The 19,311-nt window shown below is 36.8% G+C and overlaps 2 protein-coding genes and 2 long non-coding RNA genes across 7 annotated transcripts; all 4 read left to right on the plus strand.

The window, feature by feature from the left end:
- Positions 1-1,555: 1,555 nt before the first annotated feature.
- Positions 1,556-16,520, plus strand: LOC130496204 (dihomomethionine N-hydroxylase-like). The gene is made up of 4 exons (XM_056988068.1): positions 1,556-2,471; positions 2,551-2,583; positions 8,752-8,992; positions 16,106-16,520. The coding sequence occupies exons 1-4, from the start codon at positions 1,611-1,613 to the stop codon at positions 16,477-16,479; spliced, it is 1,509 nt and encodes a 502-aa protein (XP_056844048.1). The 5' UTR covers positions 1,556-1,610; the 3' UTR covers positions 16,480-16,520.
- On the plus strand, positions 3,820-6,928 carry LOC130496205 (uncharacterized). The gene is made up of 3 exons (XR_008935313.1): positions 3,820-3,931; positions 6,626-6,754; positions 6,840-6,928. It is a non-coding gene; the product is annotated as an uncharacterized LOC130496205 (long non-coding RNA).
- On the plus strand, positions 11,747-14,282 carry LOC108806021 (uncharacterized). Of its 4 annotated transcripts, XR_008935312.1 has the most exons (6): positions 11,751-12,341; positions 12,422-12,676; positions 13,409-13,573; positions 13,706-13,766; positions 13,840-13,961; positions 14,047-14,282. It is a non-coding gene; the product is annotated as an uncharacterized LOC108806021 (long non-coding RNA). The 4 variants fall into 4 exon arrangements; XR_008935311.1 differs by having other exon boundaries at positions 11,747-12,341; positions 13,616-13,766; positions 13,840-14,282; XR_001942488.2 differs by having other exon boundaries at positions 11,748-12,341; positions 13,646-13,766; positions 13,840-14,282.
- A 612-nt stretch (positions 16,521-17,132) lies between the features above and the next one.
- Positions 17,133-17,584, plus strand: LOC130496570 (dihomomethionine N-hydroxylase-like). Its single transcript, XM_056988728.1, has one exon. It carries the CDS (start codon positions 17,136-17,138, stop codon positions 17,541-17,543), a length of 408 nt encoding a protein of 135 aa, XP_056844708.1. The 5' UTR covers positions 17,133-17,135; the 3' UTR covers positions 17,544-17,584.
- The last annotated feature ends 1,727 nt before the right edge of the window (positions 17,585-19,311 follow it).

A 19,311-nucleotide genomic window follows, 5' to 3' on the forward strand; every position in this document is an offset into this window, starting at 1 on the left:
ATGACCATATGAAGCTCTGGAATGATTATTTTAGCGATACTCCAACATACCCGCATAATATGATTGTCGAAGATGAACGATCATTAGGAACTGGGGACAACATTGATGAATTTCAAGAAAGAGAAGAGGTGCCTACATTTTCCGTCAATATGCATTTATCTATCGTGAGTACAATTGATCGTCGACCGAGCGTTCGGGATAGACAAGTCCATCAACATTTAAAAAATGATTTGATTGAAAATATATGGGCTAAATTTGGACATCTTACAAATAATATATGATGTTTGTTTTTTTCAACTATGTAATTTTCTTAAGTTTTCTATTTTAATGTAAAACTAGATTTTGACCCGCCCGACCGGGCGGATATTCATATTATATTTTTAGTTTTTTTTTTAAATTAAATGATAAATTTGTAATATTTAAATATAAATTTAGATTGAAAATTAGTCTCTGTAGTTATAATAAAAGTTTAATAAAATAGTTTCATATAAAATTTAAATTTTCTAATTAAAGTAATATAGAAGTGGATCATAGTTTTTTTCAATTCCAAAATTTTACCATCCCTTAAAAACAAAAAAAAAATTATAAATACATAAAATATATAAACATATTTGGAACTATAATTTCTACTAAAATAAATTTGTCAAAAATATTATTGCGTTGTTTTTGTTTATTTCTAGAGCTTGACTCGTGACCGTATAAATATTCGATTTCATTTTATTTTTTTTTTCTTTGTACTAATGGTATACTATATATATATATATATATGGATTATAAATAATTGTGTTTAAAAGGTCTGGTTTATCAATGATTGATTTCAGTTGGTATACTACTGGTTTTGAAGACAATGATTTTGTGTGATTCAATTACATCAAAATACGTGTGGTTTGTGACTGGGTTTTAAAAAAATATGTTCATGATTGTTCTTAATGTATCAGTTAATTAAATGTACTTGTAAATTTGTAATATCAATTTGTATGTGAATGGGCTGGTCATGGGCTGTGGTTAAGCGACAAAAAACTTCTTAATAATGTATTAAAGGAATAATCTTAATGACAGTGGCATTTTATGTAATTTTTATGGAAAATTCATGGCCAAATTCTATTTGTACTTCAGTTTTAATAGATTAGATTTTTCTTTTGTAATAATTTATTTTAAAAAAAAATTAATAATGATCTAAGGGACAAGACAATCCCACTAATAATCTACTAAAGTTTAAAAGCCCTTAGCTTAAGTCCCTAATCACAAAAATACTATTAGAATATGCTAAGGGTTTTTTATGAGTCCCAACAAATGTGCATGCCCTAATAGCTTTTAACATGCTATGAACGTTTTTAACATGCTATGAACAAATAATAAAAATAGAACAAGAAAAACAGTCAGACAGATAAGATATTAAGCCGGCACTAAAAAGTAGAGAGTAAGGCAAACGTACGTATTACTCAACTTGTAGTAAGAGTCATCCACTACTAGCTCAAAAGTAAAACCACTTTACACTCCCCTATAAAAAGTCCAGTACACCAAACTGTTTAGCCATGAGCATGAGTATCATGAATCCATCTAGTTTCACACTTTTTATATTTTCCTTTACGCTGGTTTTGGCTCTCGCTATGCCTTCCTTGAGATCCAAGAAATCAAAAGGCAAGCTTCCTCCGGGCCCACGGGGATGGCCGATCATTGGGAACTTGTTCCATACGATCATGAACCGACCGGTTCACGTGTGGATCCACCGTTGCATGGAGGACATGCAAACGGAGATAGCTTGCTTCCGCTTCTCCCGCGTCCACGTCATCACCGTAACCTCAAGCGAGATCGCCCGAGAAGTGCTTAGAGAAAAAGACGAGGCTCTTGCAGACAGGACAGAGTCGTACTCGAGCAATTTCATTAGCCATGGCTACAAAGAAGTTATTTTTTCTTCCTACGGAGAGAGTTGGAAGCTGATGAAGAAAATGATGACCACAAAACTAATGTCTCCGACAACGTTGAACAAAGCCCTTGCTGATAGAACCCTAGAAGCGGATAATATCGTCACATATGTTTTCAATCTACCCCGAAAAGGGTCCATAAACGTGCGAGATGTTGCCTTAACGTATTGCCATGCTGTGATGATGAGGATGATGTTTGGCCAGAGACATTTTGATGTAGCGGCTGAGGATGGAGGTCTTGGGCCAAAAGAGAAAGAGCATATTGACGCAATTTACCGAGCTCTTGACTGTTTTTTCAGCTTTAATGTAACGAATTACATACCTTTTCTTAGAGGATGGAACATCGATAACGAGGAGGCAGAGGTCAGAGAAGCGGTTGATATCCTCAACAGATGCAACGACCCGATCATCCACGATAGACTGCATTTGTGGAGGACGAAAGGTGGAAAAGAGACGGAAGAAGATTGGCTCGATATTCTCGTAACCCTAAAAGATGACCAAGGACTGCCTTTGTTCACATTTGATGAGATTAGGGCTCAATGCAAGGTAAGTGATTCGAACTATCCAACTGTGACAAAACATTAACTAGGGCTAAATTTTCATGCATATATCATCCCGTATGTAGGATATCAATGTTGCAACAATCGACAATACGATGAACAACTGTTGGTTATTTCTTATGCTTATCTTGATTCAAAACTCAGGTTTAGTATCTGTTTGCTAATCGATTCGTTTGTTTGTGCAGATGATCAAACACAAAAAAGAAATGCAAAAGACGATTGTTCACCACGGACTTCGTTGCCTAATGTCCGGGGAGGGATCGGTACCCTCAATTTCACTAGAATCAGTATGGAGCTTCGGTAACAACTTGTACAACAGAGATCTAGATACAACGAAATAGTCTTGTGCACTGTTACCTCCGAAATATACCACGGATAATCGGATCCTCGGCTAGATCAACGTTGGAGACTCCTCACCACCGTCTCCTATTGAAATAGCTACCGGTAAAGCTCTCCTTCTCTGATTCTCTTCTCGTGAAGCTCTCTCTCTCGTCTGACTTCTTCTCTCTCTCTCTCTGTTTCCAGATCTCGCGAGTGAACAAGATGAAGATCGTTGTGGCCGTTATATCAGTTATAACGGCCTCTCCTCATCTATCTCTCTCAAGACGACGTCGCAATGGAACGGGCTTAAGTGATCACGCAAGTCCAGCTCGATCACTCAATCTCAGCTGACTAAAGTCGAGGCCCACTCAGAAAGGCCCAACTAGAAGAAGCTGAAACCCAAAAGCCCACAAATCTCCACCTCTTTGGTTTCAGACCAAAACCGAGAAAGCCCTAAACTTGGTCTGACGCTTTCTCTTTCTTCTATTCGTCTGTCTGACGCGATTTCGTCACCACCGACGACAATCGAAAACCCTTTCGCCGCAAACCAGCAAAATCCACCACACTTCTCCAGTAACCATTCCCTCTCATCTCTGTATCATCAAACCAGCTCAGCCCTCGATCTAAAACTCCTCAGAAAACCCCAGAAAAAGAAATTCACTAGAAGCTTCAACTCGACGACTCTGCATGTGACGAACACACTCAGCTGTAGCTCAACAGATCTGAAAAACTTACTGAAGAAATCTTCAAAGCCTCAGTCTTTACTCCACTCGTGTAACCAGATAAGTTTCTAGAACTTTTCTTTTCCGATGAACACTGAAACTTGAATCTTCAGACGAACTCTTCTGAAGAATCACCAGAACTGACTCTTCGTTTCTTTTGCGTAACAGATCTCAGAAGATGTCTCCACCTGAAACGCTTAACTCTGAGGTCTACTTGCCACGACCTCTGTATCTCGACAGGTAACTCCTTCTTCGCTTCCACCTTTTTTTTTTTTTTAAAATGAATCTCACACACACACCATTTTTTTTATGTTTGCGAGACCACCACGGAGCTACCTGGAGACACTCTGTGCTTCTCAGCACACGTTCAGAACCTCACAGCAGAAATCAAACTTAGTGCCAGGTAAACACTTAGTTAGAAAGTCTGCCGGGTTCTTAGATGTATGTATCTTCGCTAGGTTGACAATCTTTTTAGACACAATATCCCTTATGAAATTGAACTGAGTATCCATGTGTTTAGTCCTCTCGTGATGCACTGCGTTCTTAGATAATGCAATAGCACTTTGTGAATCGCAGTGTATCCTTACACTGTCTTGCTTGTAGCCCAACTCAGTAACAAAATTCCTCAACCAAATGGCTTCTTTAACTGCTAGAGTTAAAGCCATGTACTCTGCTTCCGTAGTGGAGAGAGCTACCACTGACTGTAGTCCTGACTTCCAGGACACGGTGTTCCCCCCAACTTGAAAAACAATCCCAGAAACTGATCTTCTCTTGTCTAGGTCTGCAGAGTAATCTGAATCAGAAAACCCCTCAACTCTGAACTCTTTAGATTTCTTGAATGTCAAACATTTCTCATAAGTCCCTGCCACATAACGTAGAACCCACTTCACTGCTTCCCAATGCGCCCTGCTAGGATGAGACATGAACCGACTGATTAATCCAACTGCAAACCCCAAATCTGGTCTTGAACCAACCATCGCATACATAAGGCTGCCAACTGCACTAGCATATGGCACGTCCTTCATGTGTTCATACTCATCTGCCCTCTCCTTAGGATGTAAACTCTTTAGTTTGAAGCTCGAATTTGTAGGTGTAACCACTGGCCTTGAATCAAGCATACCAAAAGTTCTCAATACCTTCTCCAAATACTTAGACTGAGATAGCTTTAGAATTCCATTCTTTCTGTCACGGGTGATATCCATTCCTAGAATCCTCGACGCCTTTCCCAAATCTTTCATCTCAAACTGAGCACTCAAACTGTCCTTCAAAGCCTGAATAACTGACTTACTCCCTGAAGCAATTAACATATCATCCACGTAGAGCAGTAGGTAGATCGCATCATCAGAATTAACATTCTTCATGTAGACACACGAATCATATTCACTTCTGATAAACTTCTGTTTCATCATGAAACTGTCAAACTTTAGGTTCCACTGCCTTGGTGACTGCTTAAGTCCATACAATGACTTCCTTAGTAGACAAACTTTATTCTCATCACCTTTCTTTATAAAACCTTCGGGCTGCTCCATGAGAATCCTTTCATCTAAATCACCATGTAGAAAAGCAGTCTTAACATCCATCTGCTCAAGTTCATAATCCAAATTAACCACCAAGGATAGGATAATTCGAATAGACACATGCTTCACTACTGGTGAAAAAATCTCGTTGTAATCTATCCCTTCTTTCTGAGAATATCCCTTAGCCACCACTCGTCCTTTAAACCTTGGATCCTCAACTCCAGGAATACCAGGTTTATACTTGAAAATCCATCGACACCCCAAAAGCTTCTGACCTTCGGGCCTTTCGATTAGATCCCAAGTTCGATTCTTATCATGTGATACCATTTCTTCCTTAGCAGCTGCATTCCAAAATTTTCTTTCCTTAGTTCTCATAGCTTCAGCGTAAGACTTGGGTTCATCAATCTCCAATTCTTCTGCCGCATTCAAAGCGTATGCAACTAAGTTTGCATCATCAAATCTTGACGGTGGCCTGATGTTTTGTCTTCGGTTTCTGTCACGAGCTAGAACATAGTTATCAAGTGACGGATCTCCTGAACTGACAACAATTCCTCCACCCAAATCTGAATCTGAACCATCTGACTCCCCTTCTGAATCTGTAGAACTCTGAGAACTCTCTTCATCTGATACTTCTGAGAAAACTCCACCTGAACCTGACGACTCTCCAATCTCAACTGTTCCTGATGAAGGTCCCTGGATCAAATCACTACTGAAAGTAACCTTTTTCTTCATCTTGCTGTCGCCCTTGGTTCATTTAGCATCATAATTACTCTCAGCTTTCTGAGTGTCTTTATACAACTCATCCTCTCGAAACACAACATTCCTGCTCGTAGTACACTTTCCCTCATCCTGAAGCCAAACCCTGTAACCTTTCACCCCAAAAGGGTAACCAACAAATACACCCTTCACAGCTCTAGGACTTGTCTTCTCTTGAACTCTGTGTACATACGCTGAGCAGCCGAAACGCCTCAGATGAGATAATCAACTTTCCCACCTGTCCATCGTTCCTCTGGAATATCACACTCAATACTAGACCCGGGAGTTCTGTTAATCAGATACACTGCGGTTGAGGTTGCTTCAGCCCAGAACTCAGAACCCAAACCAGTTTCAGATAGCATGCATCTAACCTTGTCCATAATTGTTCTATTCATACGCTCAGCAACTCCATTCTGTTGAGGCGTATAGGTGCAAGTACAATGTCGTTTAACTCCAGACTCTTTACACAGCTTGTCAAACTTGTGATTGCACAACTCTAAACCATTATCTGTTCTTAAGCACTTAAGCTTCTTTCCTGTCTGGTTTTCAACTTCCAGTTTCCACTCTTTAAAACGGTCAAATGCTTCATCCTTAGTCTTTAGGAAGTAAACCCAAACTTTCTTTGAGTAATCATCAATGAAACTCACGAAATACTTGCACTCACCAAGACTCTCTGGTGTAGACGGAGATCCCCACAAATCTGAGTGAACGTAGTCTAATATACCCTCTGTTGTGTGTTTCGCTTTCTTGAAACTCTGTTTATGCGATTTTCCAAGAACACAACTCTCACAGAAGGCTAAATCTTTGACTTCTTTGATCTGTAGGTATCCTTTCTTTATCAAGACGTTCATATTAGCAACACTTATATGCCCAAGTCTGGAATGCCACAAGTCAACTGCACTCGGCTCTGCCTTCCCAATGTTAACCTCTCCTTTAGCAACCGTCCCCTGAAGGTAATATAGTCCATTCTGATAACTTCCAGACAACACTCGTTCACCATCTTTGAAGAATTCAACCTTATAGCCTTCACCTTTGTAGGAACACCCAGACTTCTCAAGCATACCATACGATATCAAATTTCTACTCATCTGCGGCATATACCTCACATCTGTAAGTATAATTTCCATCCCATCAGAGTTTAGAATCTTGATGCTTCCGATTCCTTTTACTTCACACTGAGTATTGTTTGCCATGAGGACCCTTCCTCCATTAACTTCTTTGAAATCAAACAATACATCCCTTTGTGGCGTGATATGAAATGAACAACCTGAATCAAGAATCCATTCTAGCTTAGAATCATGGGTGCTAACTGTTAGGACTAGAGGCTGCTTCCGTTCTGAAACTGTGTTTGCTGAATCATTAGACTCTTGTGACTTGTTTTGTCTCTGAGGACACTCACGCTTCCAATGTCCTTCTTTTTTACAGATAAAACAGGCTGTCTTCCCTTCTCTGTTGGCTCTAGGCTTGGACTGAGCACGTGAGCCTTGAGACTTAGATCTGCCTCTGCCAGACTGACCATTACCATTTCCACGACCGCCCCTCTTACTGGACCTTCCGCGAGACTCAACATACAAACCTTCACTTGACTTCCCAGCTTTCCCAAGAAGACCCCTCTGCCTCAGCTCTATCTCCTTGGCATAAGCTGATGATACGACTTCTCTTACAGTGAGAGTATCCTTGCCGGTTCCATACTTCAGAGTATGAACAAGAGCTTCATACTGCGGAGGTAAACCGGTAAGTAACTGTATTGCCTAATCTTCATCACTCACTGTAATATTGAGGCTAGATAAGTCGTTGATCAACTTTAGAAAACCGTCCATGTTCTCTTCAATACTCTTAGACTCATCCATTTTGAAACTAGCGAACTGTTGCTTCAAATAGATCCGATTAGGCAGAGTCTTGGTCTGATAGTCACGCTCTAGAGCTTTCCACATTGAATAAGCTGTAGGTTCATGCATTACTTTGCGTAGAATCATATCACTGAGACAGGTTCCCATAAGATTTTTGACTCGTGTATCTTTGGCAACCTTTGTAGGATCAAGAACAGGATCAGATCCTTCTTCCAGTTTCTCTGACGTCTTGAAGAGAGTAGCTCCTTCCTCAAGGACTGAACCAAGCCCCTGAATCTCAAGCTGACCAAGGAGCTTGTACTTCCACATCCCAAAGTCTCCCTTTCCGTCGAACTTGTCCATCTGAAAGCGACCCCGAGTGGGATCCATCTCAACCTTATCCTTATCCTTCTCCATACGACTCTCCCTTCAATCAATCAGCTCCACCTGAATCAAGTAACCTCAAGCAAGCAACCACAGCTCTGATACCACTTGTTGGTTATTTCTTATGCTTATCTTGATTCAAAACTCAGGTTTAGTATCTGTTTGCTAATCGATTCGTTTGTTTGTGCAGATGATCAAACACAAAAAAAGAAATGCAAAAGACGATTGTTCACCCGGACTTCGTTGCCTAATGTCCGGGGAGGGATCGGTACCCTCAATTTCACTAGAATCAGTATGGAGCTTCGGTAACAACTTGTACAACAGAGATCTAGATACAACGAAATAGTCTTGTGCACTGTTACCTCCGAAATATACCACGGATAATCGGATCCTCGGCTAGATCAACGTTGGAGACTCCTCACCACCGTCTCCTATTGAAATAGCTACCGGTAAAGCTCTCCTTCTCTGATTCTCTTCTCGTGAAGCTCTCTCTCTCGTCTGACTTCTTCTCTCTCTCTCTCTGTTTCCAGATCTCGCGAGTGAAGAAGATGAAGATCGTTGTGGCCGTTATATCAGTTATAACGGCCTCTCCTCATCTATCTCTCTCAAGACGACGTCGCAATGGAACGGGCTTAAGTGATCACGCAAGTCCAGCTCGATCACTCAATCTCAGCTGACTAAAGTCGAGGCCCACTCAGAAAGGCCCAACTAGAAGAAGCTGAAACCCAAAAGCCCACAACAACGTGGAGTGGACGATAGCGGAGATGTTGAATAATCCTGAGATTCTTGAGAAAGCCACTAATGAATTAGACGTGGTAGTTGGCAAAAACAGACTTGTGCAAGAATCAGACATACCACAACTCAACTACATCAAAGCTTGTAGTAGAGAATCTTTCCGGCTTCACCCTACTAATGCCTTCATGCCTCCTCATGTAGCCCGACAAGATACTACGCTTGCTGGTTATTTCATTCCTAAAGGTAAAATCATTTGTTTTATTATTATTATATATATATATATATATTTTTTTTTTTGTGTGTGTGTAGGGGTGTCAAAATGGGTCAAATGGGTCAACCCAACCCATAACCCAAATGGATTAACTATTAATGGGTCATGGGTCAATCCAACATATTTATTAAATGGGTTGAGTTGATCCATGACCCATTAAATTAAATGGATCAGATGGATTAATGGTTGACCCATGAATCCAACATCTTTATAATGAACTATTTTTAAGTTAAGACTAAATAGATCGAATTAAGACATAAGTTAAGTTTAAGACCAAGTTAATCAAATTAAAATTTTATTTTTCCAGTTTTTGCGGAAATTTGCGTTTTTCAGGTTTCGGCAGAAAATTACGTTATTCCAATTTTGGCAAAAATTAGGTTTTCCGGTTTTGGCGGGAAATTGCATTTTTCCGGTTTTTGCAGAAAATTACGTTTTCCCGGTTTTGCAAAAAATTGCATTTTTGGGTCTTCGCGGGAAATTGCGTTTTTCCGGTTTTGGCGGGAAATTACGTTTTTCGGTTTTGACAGGAAAATTGCGTTTTGCCGATTTTGACGGGAAATTGTGTTTTCCGGTTTCGGCGGGAAGTTGCGTTTTTCCGGTTTTGGCGGAAAATTGTGTTTTTCCGGTTTTGACGGGAAATTGCGTTTTTCCGGTTTTGGCGGGAAATTGTATTTTTCGGTTTTGGCGGGAAATTGCATTTGCCGGTTTAGACGAGAAATTGCGTTTTCCGGTTTTGGCGGGAAATTGCGTTTTTCCGGTTTTGACGAGAAATTGCGTTTTCCGGTTTTGACGAGAAATTGCGTTTCCGGTGAAAATTTTGTTTTTCTAATTTTTGCGGAAAATTGCGTTTTCCGGCTTTGGCGGGAAATTACGTTTTTCCGGTTTTGGCGGAAAATTGTTTTTTTTTACTATTTTGGTGGGAAATTGCATTTTCGGTTTTGGCGGGAAATTATATTTTCCATTTTTTTTGTGGAAAATGTATTTTTGTGATTTTGACCTTTTTTTTTTAATTAAAAACCAAATAGGTTAGAGTTGATCCAACCCAATAGACCTATTTAACTTGTTAACCCATTAACTTGTTAATTCATTAAACTGTTAACCCATTAACTTGTTAACCCATCAACCCATTGGATCAAAAATAAACAATTCATTTGGGTTAATGGGTCAATTTGGATTGGGTCAACCCATGGGTCATGATCCATTTTGACACCCCTATGTGTGTGTATATATAGATAATAGGTGTTTTTCTGCACCATGTGCAGTAAACAAAATTTAAAATATTTTTTAACAGACAAATATCATAATTTTTTTTTCTTGTCAATATTTTTATATAAATTTGATTTAACTGGACACTAAAATTAAGATAAAAACAATTTTGTTTATTTTGAATTATATTTAAAAATGTGTATGTAAAATTTTATAATTGTCAAAAATTAAAATTAAAAATATTTATAAAATCTGTAGATATATATAAGAAACTAATGATTTACGATTTAGTTTGATTTTATGATTTAATTTTTATAGTTTTATTTTGTGAAAATGATTGTAGAGAAAACATGTGGAAAAATCAATTCTCAGATATAGTCTAGGGGATGTAAAATTTCATAATTGTCAAAAATTAAAATTAAAAAATATTTATAAAATCTGTAGATATATATAAGAAACTAATGATTTTACGATTTAATTTGATTTTATGATTTAATTTTTATAGTTTTCTAAAAATATGTATATATTTTTGAAATATTTTTAATTTAAATGATATTTCAAAATTTGAAATGCCATAATTGAATATATTTATTTAATAATGATTTATGAGTTATTACCATATTTTAAAAAGTCCAAAAATATAAATCGAAAATAAATGTAATATATGAGTTATTACCATATTTTAAAAAGTGCACCAAAAATATAAATTAACATTAAATATAATTTTCCATGTCATATTAATCTATAAGACATGTCATCAATTTTAGTAGCCATGTCATATTATTTTGTGAGAATGATTATAGAGAAGACATGTGGCAAAATCACTTCTCAAATATAGTCTAGGGGAAATTTGTAGATATATATAAGAAACTATTGATTTTACGATTTAATTTGATTTTATGACTTAATTTTTATAGTTTTCTAAAAATATGTATATATTTTTGAAATATTTTTAACTTAAATGATATTTCAAAATTTGAAATTCCATAATTGAATATATTTATTTTAATAATGATTTATGAGTTATTACCATATTTAAAAAAATCCAAAAATATAAATCGAAAATAAATGTAATATATGAGTTATTACCTTATTTTAAAATGTTTACCAAAAATATAAATTAACATATATAATTTTCCATGTCATATTAATCTATAAGACATGTCATCAATTTTAGTAGTCATATCATATTATTTTGTGAGAATGATTATAGAGAAGACATTTGGTAAAATCACTTCTCAAATATAGTCTAGGGGATATATGGTCAGAGGCGGAGCCAAATGCTAATGCAAAGTAAAATAAAAATTTTGTTCAAATATAATAAAATATAGTGTGTGAAAAAAATATATATAATAAAATATAGTGTGTGAAAAAAGGAAACATTAGAAAAAAGGAAACATTAGAAAATGCAATCTGACATATATATATTTTTTTTACTAAGCAAACTGACATGTTCCTGCTATATATTCACTTATCTTAAGCGAATATTCACTTGGCAACAAGGCACCAATCATCAAACAAGTATTAAAAGGGGAATATAGTCCTCAGATAGAGTGTCCACGTCAGTCAAGAAAATCAACCAATAGGAAACCTGTTTTTAGCCACGTCACACCGGGTTGGGCTTCTCAGTTTTCTTGATCTGTAAAATGTCTGTTTTCTTTTTGGCCCATAGGCCCAGTCGGAAAGAAACGGTGAATCCCTTCGAAAAATCTGTTTAGTCTTCAATCGTCGATATATCCTCCGACTCTTCCACTTCATGTTCTCCACTGTATGATTTTTCTACGTTTCATTCTCAATTAATGACAATGTTGAAGTTATTCTTCAATGTTTCGTTCCACCACCCCTTGATGCTTCTCCTATATAAAACTCTTTCTCTGAACCTAAATTCATCCTGAATCAAAAAAAAAACTATTCTGCAGAAATTACTTCTAGGCCATGAAATTCACCACGCAGTCTCATCTTACCACCAACAAATCTCCTGTCGTCATGTATTTCAAAGACATCTCATCAGGACAATCTGAATCAGAGCTCCGGTTAGTCCGTTTCTGGGAGGCAAGAAACATTGCTAAAGGTGGGACCTTTATTGGGTTGGAACTCCTCCTCATTGATGAACAGGTATGAGTTCTTATCTGCAATTACCTTCTGTTGTTGTTTAAACCGGTCTCCCTAAAACCAATTGATTTCTACTCCGACAGAAGACGGTGATGCAAGGTTTCGTCTCCTCTCCAACATACCTGCCTCATCTCAAAGCATGGACAACTTTGAGGCTTCATAATTGACGCTGCTCAAAGCAAGGATATTTATCGAGTTGCTGATCAGAGTTTAACAGTTTCTTTCTCGCACACTCTGTTCTCTCCAGCCTTGATGACATCTACCTCTGTTTTGCTCCAGACAGGTTCAGGTTCCATCCAATTTCCAAGCTAACTGTGGTCTCAGGGGTGACCTCTACGGTAATCTGTCTTATTTATAAAAAAAAAAAATTCACCTTAATTTGTTTCTCTGAGTGTTGATTCAAACTTGAAATAAACCGTGTCAATGTTCTCAGTTTATGATTTTTCCTTTGTAAATTAGACTTTCATTGCTGATAACTCATCAAGTTCAGGTTAATGTCTTACATTAATTTAGTTTGCTCTTCACGCGGCCTCTATATCCATGATTGATAGTTTCTAAAAAAAATTAAGTTGCATTTGTTTGCTCATATCTCATAAAGTTCATGTTGATGTCTAACATAGAATTTCGTTGCAGTTCAAGTACTCTGTGTTCATCTTGACTTTATGAATTTTTGGCCATTCATGAAACAGTGTCACTAACATGTGTTTCGAAAGCTCTAACCAAAAATAGGTAATTTAGTTAAAGATGTCCAGCCCACAATTGACTACATAAACTGGTTAGTAATTTTAGAGACAATAGTGTTGTGTTTGTCACTTTCAAGTAATGTTCTATTCAGTCTCTCTTGAGTGAACCTGGCAAACCTTTTGTTTTGTAAATTGTCTCAGGTTGAGTTCTAACCTAGAGATTGCTAAGCGGGTTATGCATATGAGATTACTAGGGCTGAGATAATGACAATTGGGCAAATATTTGATTACATCAAACATGAATATGCCAAAGTAAAATAAGAGCTTAAGATAGCTCTGTAAAAAAGAAGCCTGTCATGTAAATAACTATCTTTTAACCTGTCACAGGAAGCTCTTTTCGTCTGCATGGCCATTAGTCACATTTGATGATGTTTAGCATGACACTTCGTGGTATTGTATTGCCTGCAGCGGTTGTAAAAGTAAGGCCACCAGAGGCCTTTCTTCGTTGATGTGCGCTAAGTGTGTCAACACTAACGTTGCTGGTGTAGAAAAGTATGAACTCTAACCTCACAACTTCATGTTTAATCATTTTAGAATTTGGTATTTGTGTTCTTTTCTTTGCAGGTACCTTGCGAAGATCTATGTCTACAACAATAATGAACAGGCTGTTTTCGTCTTACTTAGTGATGCAGGACATGAGTTGACAGGGAAGGGTGCTGCAGAATTGGTTGACAACTACTCTGAGGTAACTAGCCATCAACTTAAAACCTTCTCCCATTTCATTAAAACTCACTTTATTCCTCCTTGAAATTTTTTAGGCTAATCAAGAACTTGGTGCTGGTCATGAGATTACTGTCCCCAGGCTTTAATCCACACAATTGGAAAAACACATAATTTCAGGATCAAGGTGTCTGACTACAACATCACAGGCAAGATCCAAGTTATAACTGTTACTAAGATTGTCTCACCAGAAGTTCTGCCATCTGTACCAACTCCACTTGAATGTTGAATCCCACTTGATGCAGGGGATGAAGTTGATGGGTGCCTTCTGCAAGTGTAGTTTGTGCATCTTCTAAGAGCTGTGGATCCATTGCTGATTAGTAAAATGAAGTTATATATTGTGTAATGTAGCTTTAGCAGAAAGAAATGGGAATATATTTGTATGTCGTAGCTAGCATAGGATTCAAGTGAGATAAGTAATTTTATTGTGTTTGATCATTTGTAGTAGCTTTTTTCTATGACGAGTAATTTTTTGTGCTCATCTTTTTTTTTTTGCTAGGAAAGATACTTTTCCCAACAACTTATATCAAGATATTGCTGTGTAGTAAGAAGTGACTTGCGAAGTTCTTTCTTAACTCTCGCAGACTCACTAAAGCTTTGTTTATAATTCATGTAGTCACATTGTTTTTCTTATTCTCAAAACAAATACGCCAGAGTCGGGAAATTGAAATATATCACTTTTGTTCATGATGAGTTCGGATGCGATCATACATGGCGTCGGGATTTCCATTTTGCTGAAGAGAAGTCTTTGTTTGGGATAATCACCTTGATTTAAAACTCATATCTGATTTTAAGTGATTATATGATATAACTTATCGTGGATGATTGATTGGTCTTTATCTCACTTTTAACTTTATTTATTTTTAAATCATCAAATTTACTGATCATGAGTAAGTTTTGGTCTTATAATTCAAAGTTAACATCAAACTTGACTGACTTTTGCCAATTGTTAGTTAGTTTTATTTATAAAGCTACATCAAAAAGAATAAACTATTTTTTTTTCTTATGTAATGAAAAATTATGTATAGTATCAAATAAATTAGATAATTATATGTAAAATTTATTACTATTTAGATACTAATTTTTAAAATTATTTATATATACATATATATATACATCTATAATTTTTTTTACCTTTGAATAATTTTATAAAATATAAGTTTTAAAATAACATAAATATCATTTATATATTAAATTAAATAATAGCTTCATAATTTATTTATGTTTACTAATATAATTATTTTAGTTGATGTAAAATAATTATTTTCTATATATTACATACCTCACACATTTATTTTAAGATATCTACCACTAAAATCTTGCAGCTATAATCTTTGTGGGAAAAAAAATATATAAAAAAATTTAGAGTTACATCCAAATTATTGACATCATAAATTTTACATCTAAACTTTTACAGTTACAATCCAACCAATCATAACCTAAATTCTCAGGTAATTAACCAAATCTAAATAAATACAAAATAAAAACAACAATTTCTTGACAGAGTTCTACTTCAATAAGCGTACATATTTTCACATACAATAATTTAAATTTTTTAAAAATATAACAAAATGCTCAATTGTTGGGTTTAAATTAATTTGAACGCTTTTTAAATTTTACATATTAATCTCATACTAAAAACTACTTTTAGTGTTACACACTGCCGACATTGTTTCTTCTGATTTTTTTATTTTATGTTCATACTTCTCTATGTAAAATCACAAATTTCTGAAATAAATATCTATTATTTTTTTTCACTTTTTTGATATATTCAAAAATCATAACACTAATTCGCTTTTTTTCTTGCAAATATTAAACTCATGAAAGATGTGTTGTAAATAGGTCTAAAATTTGCTGTAAATATGGTTTAAGGTCAAAAAGAACATCAACAAAACATTAATTGAAGGATAACTAGGTCTCTACCTATTTTCCATGCTCAAACTTTGTAAATTAGTACTCTTTAGGATAAACTTATCAAATGATAGCATATATTTATATAAAACTTAAAAGAAAATTATATAACCAAATAATCCGCGCGTAGCGCGGATAGGGATCTAGTTTACATAAGAAGATAACAAAGAGAGTACTATAAAAAAAGAAGGAAGAGTAATATAATCGTTTCGTTATCCAATTAAGACAAAAATGACGACGAATATAGCGGCGCTGTTAAACGTTATCTTGCTTTGGATATAAAATTCCGAGAAAATCTAGTCAAGCATTAAATCATTAAATAAGATAAAGTATTCCAACAAGATGTACTCGAACATTATACGACGCGTTTGATTTATCTTCTTGCAATAACAGGTAGTCAAATTCTTGTGAGCCGTCTAGGGCTTGGTCGCAATCCTAATATATGGGACGAGCCTAACGTGTTCAAGCCAGAGCGCCACCTTGCTGGGCATGTTGGAAACTCAATGGACGTGACTTTGATGGAGCCTGAGATGCGGTTCGTAATATTCAGCACTGGTCGACGTGGCTGCGCAGGTACTAAAATTGGGACATCTATGACTATAATGTTGCTAGCCAGGCTTCTCCAGGGATTCGAATGGACCCTCCCTTATGATACAAGTCAAGTCGAGCTTGTTCCAGCCGATACTAACTTGTTCATGGCCAAACCTCTACTCGCATGTGCGAAACCTAGGCTGACTCCAACTTTGTATCCGAAAATTCAGGTTTAAAATTCGGAGAAATTATTCGCTGGAAAAAAATTATCAAGATATGTTATATAGTTGAAATAAGGTTGTGTATACTACTAAAACCATGTATCCTACTACTTACGTTGTACTCTTTCGTCATCTTTATAATCCAATATTGCAATAATAAGACATTGTTATGTCAACTTAACAAGGGATATATATGTGTGTATATATATAACCATATTTTTTTGCTTTTTATTATGCTACGCTTTCTTTGAGTTTCCAAGGTTATGCGTTTTTTGATAAAATGAAACTCCAATAAAATGCGTTTTTAATACAACGAAGGATTAGGAGTTTAGCCCGGTGGTATTTCCCAAGATTAGAATAGAATATGGACTTTTGAAGTGTATTTTTATAATAAAGATTGAATATAGTAGAATAAGTGATGTTTCGTCCAAAAAAAAGTAGAATAAGTGATGCATGACGATTGCTTTGTAAGTTTGATTCAAATTCTATATTAATGAAAACCCTTTCTTCAAAAAAGTATAATCGTTTCGTTATTAAGACAAAAAGGACGACGAGTACAGCAGCGCTGTTTAACGTTATCCATTGATATTAAGTTCCGGAAAATATAGTCGAGCATTAAATCATTAAATGAAATATATATAGTACTCCAACTGGATGTAGTCGAACATTATATGACGTGTTTGATTAATCTTCTTGCAATAATAGGTAGTCAAATTCTTGTGAGCCGTCTAGGGCTTGGTCGCAATCCTAATATATGGGACGAGCCTAACGTATTCAAGCCAGAGCGCCACCTTGCTGGCCATGTTGGAAACTCAATGGACGTGACTTTGATGGAGCCTGAGATGCGGTACGTAATATTCAGCACCGGTCGACGTGGCTGCGCAGGTATTAAAATTGGGACATCTATGACTATAATGTTGCTAGCCAGGCTTCTCCAGGGGTTCGAATGGACCCTCCCTAATGATACAAGTCAAGTCGAGCTTTTTCCGGCGGATACTAACTTGTTCATGGCCAAACCTCTACTCGCATGTGCGAAACCTAGGCTGACTCCAACTTTGTATCCGAAAATTCAGGTCTAAAATTCGGAGAACTTATTCGCTGGAAAAAACTATCAAGATATGTTATAAGTGACATAAGGTTTAGTGTACTACTAAAACCATTTTGTTCGTAGTCTAATATTTACGTCGTACTCTTTCGTCATCTTTTTAATCCAATATTGCAATAATAAGATTTATTGTTATGGCCCTTGTTTTTTTTTTTAACATCAAAAAAAGGCTATTCTATTACTCAAACTTGAGATGGTCTGGGTAACCAGACCGGAATAGAACAACCAAAATAACATAATGATCTGTGGAAAGTACGAGCATTCCTAGCTAAAAAATCAGCTAACACATTTTCCGTTCTTGGAACATAGCAAATCTTGAAGTCCGAATAGCACATCTTGATCGTTTGAATCATCTCTAATTCAGTTGAGAAGCTTGGCCAGGCTTGTGGTTCTGTCAGCATCGTAATCAGGTCTTTGCAATCTGTACCAAATCTCTGACAATCTGAGTGTTGCAGCATTGTTTCAATTGTCCATTTCAGAGCTTCCAATTCCGAGTGTAAAGCGGACTCCCTCCTCCTCACATTCCTCGTCCCCATTAGCTGGATCTTCCCACTGCTATCTTTCCAAACCCATCCGAATCCACTAAACTGGTCCATAGAAGTCCATGACCCATCTATCATGCATATGTCACTCAAGCTTAAGACTTGAGGCACTTGAATAGCTTGAGGCGTATTCATATTCTCTCTAGCATTATGCCAAGCTTGGCATTCGCTCTCTGCATGCCTAACTAGGTCGCCTGGATCCCTGTCTATTCCCCTGAATAACTTATCATTACGAGCCTTCCAAATGTACCAAATAATCCATGGATATGGGTCTCTATCATTTTCTGGCTCCAATATGCTATTCTTCCTCCAAAACAAATAATCCATATTATTGTAAATACTCGTGGTAGGAAAAATCTGAGGGCTGGATGGTGTCGATGACAGAGCCCATGTTTGGAGAGCTGGTGGGCATTCAAATATTGCATGAGTAGCGGATTCTTCTGGTTCTCCACATCTTGGACAGTAGTTGTCACATCTCATATTCCTTCGTACTAGGTTCCTTGTAACTGCTACTTGTCCTGTAGTTAATTGCCACAAAAGATGGCGGATCTTTGGTGGAGCACTGACCTTCCAGGCAAAGGCTTGGAGTTTGGTGATACTGGGTTCCAGAACTTCTCTTTCTCCATCATCCTTCAGAATGTTTGTGGCAACCCAGTATCCAGATTTTACGGTGTATTGCCCGTTTTGGTGTAGTTCCAACAAAATGTATCTGGACGATGAGTTGGGCTTATGGCCATACTCTGTATACTCGGTATATCCTCATGATGAACATACTGTTCCAGCATACGTAAATCCCATTCTTTGGTGTCAAAATCAATGAGACTACTGACTGTCATTTCTGGGTGTACCACTGGAACACTAGATCTTGCCGGTCTTGCTGGTATTGTTAGAATCCATGGATCCTGCCATACTTTAATCTCATATCCTGAGTGTACTTTCTTTCTAATGCCCAATAGCAGTAGTTTCCTTGCTGCTATGATACTTGTCCACACATAAGATGGGGAATCCACTGAGCCTATTCGCAATGGCGAACTCAGACGATAATATCTGCCTCTCAGTACTGTTGCCACAAGTGAATCTGGGAACTGAACCAATCTCCATAACTGTTTAGCTAGAAGGGCTAGATTAAGTTCATGTATCAAGTGGAATCCAATACCTCCTTCATCTCTAGGTTTACACATTTTATCCCATGTTCCCCAG

The sequence above is a fragment of the Raphanus sativus genome, chromosome 6, assembly GCF_000801105.2.
Source record: "Raphanus sativus cultivar WK10039 chromosome 6, ASM80110v3, whole genome shotgun sequence".
Classification (NCBI taxonomy): domain Eukaryota; kingdom Viridiplantae; phylum Streptophyta; class Magnoliopsida; order Brassicales; family Brassicaceae; genus Raphanus; species Raphanus sativus.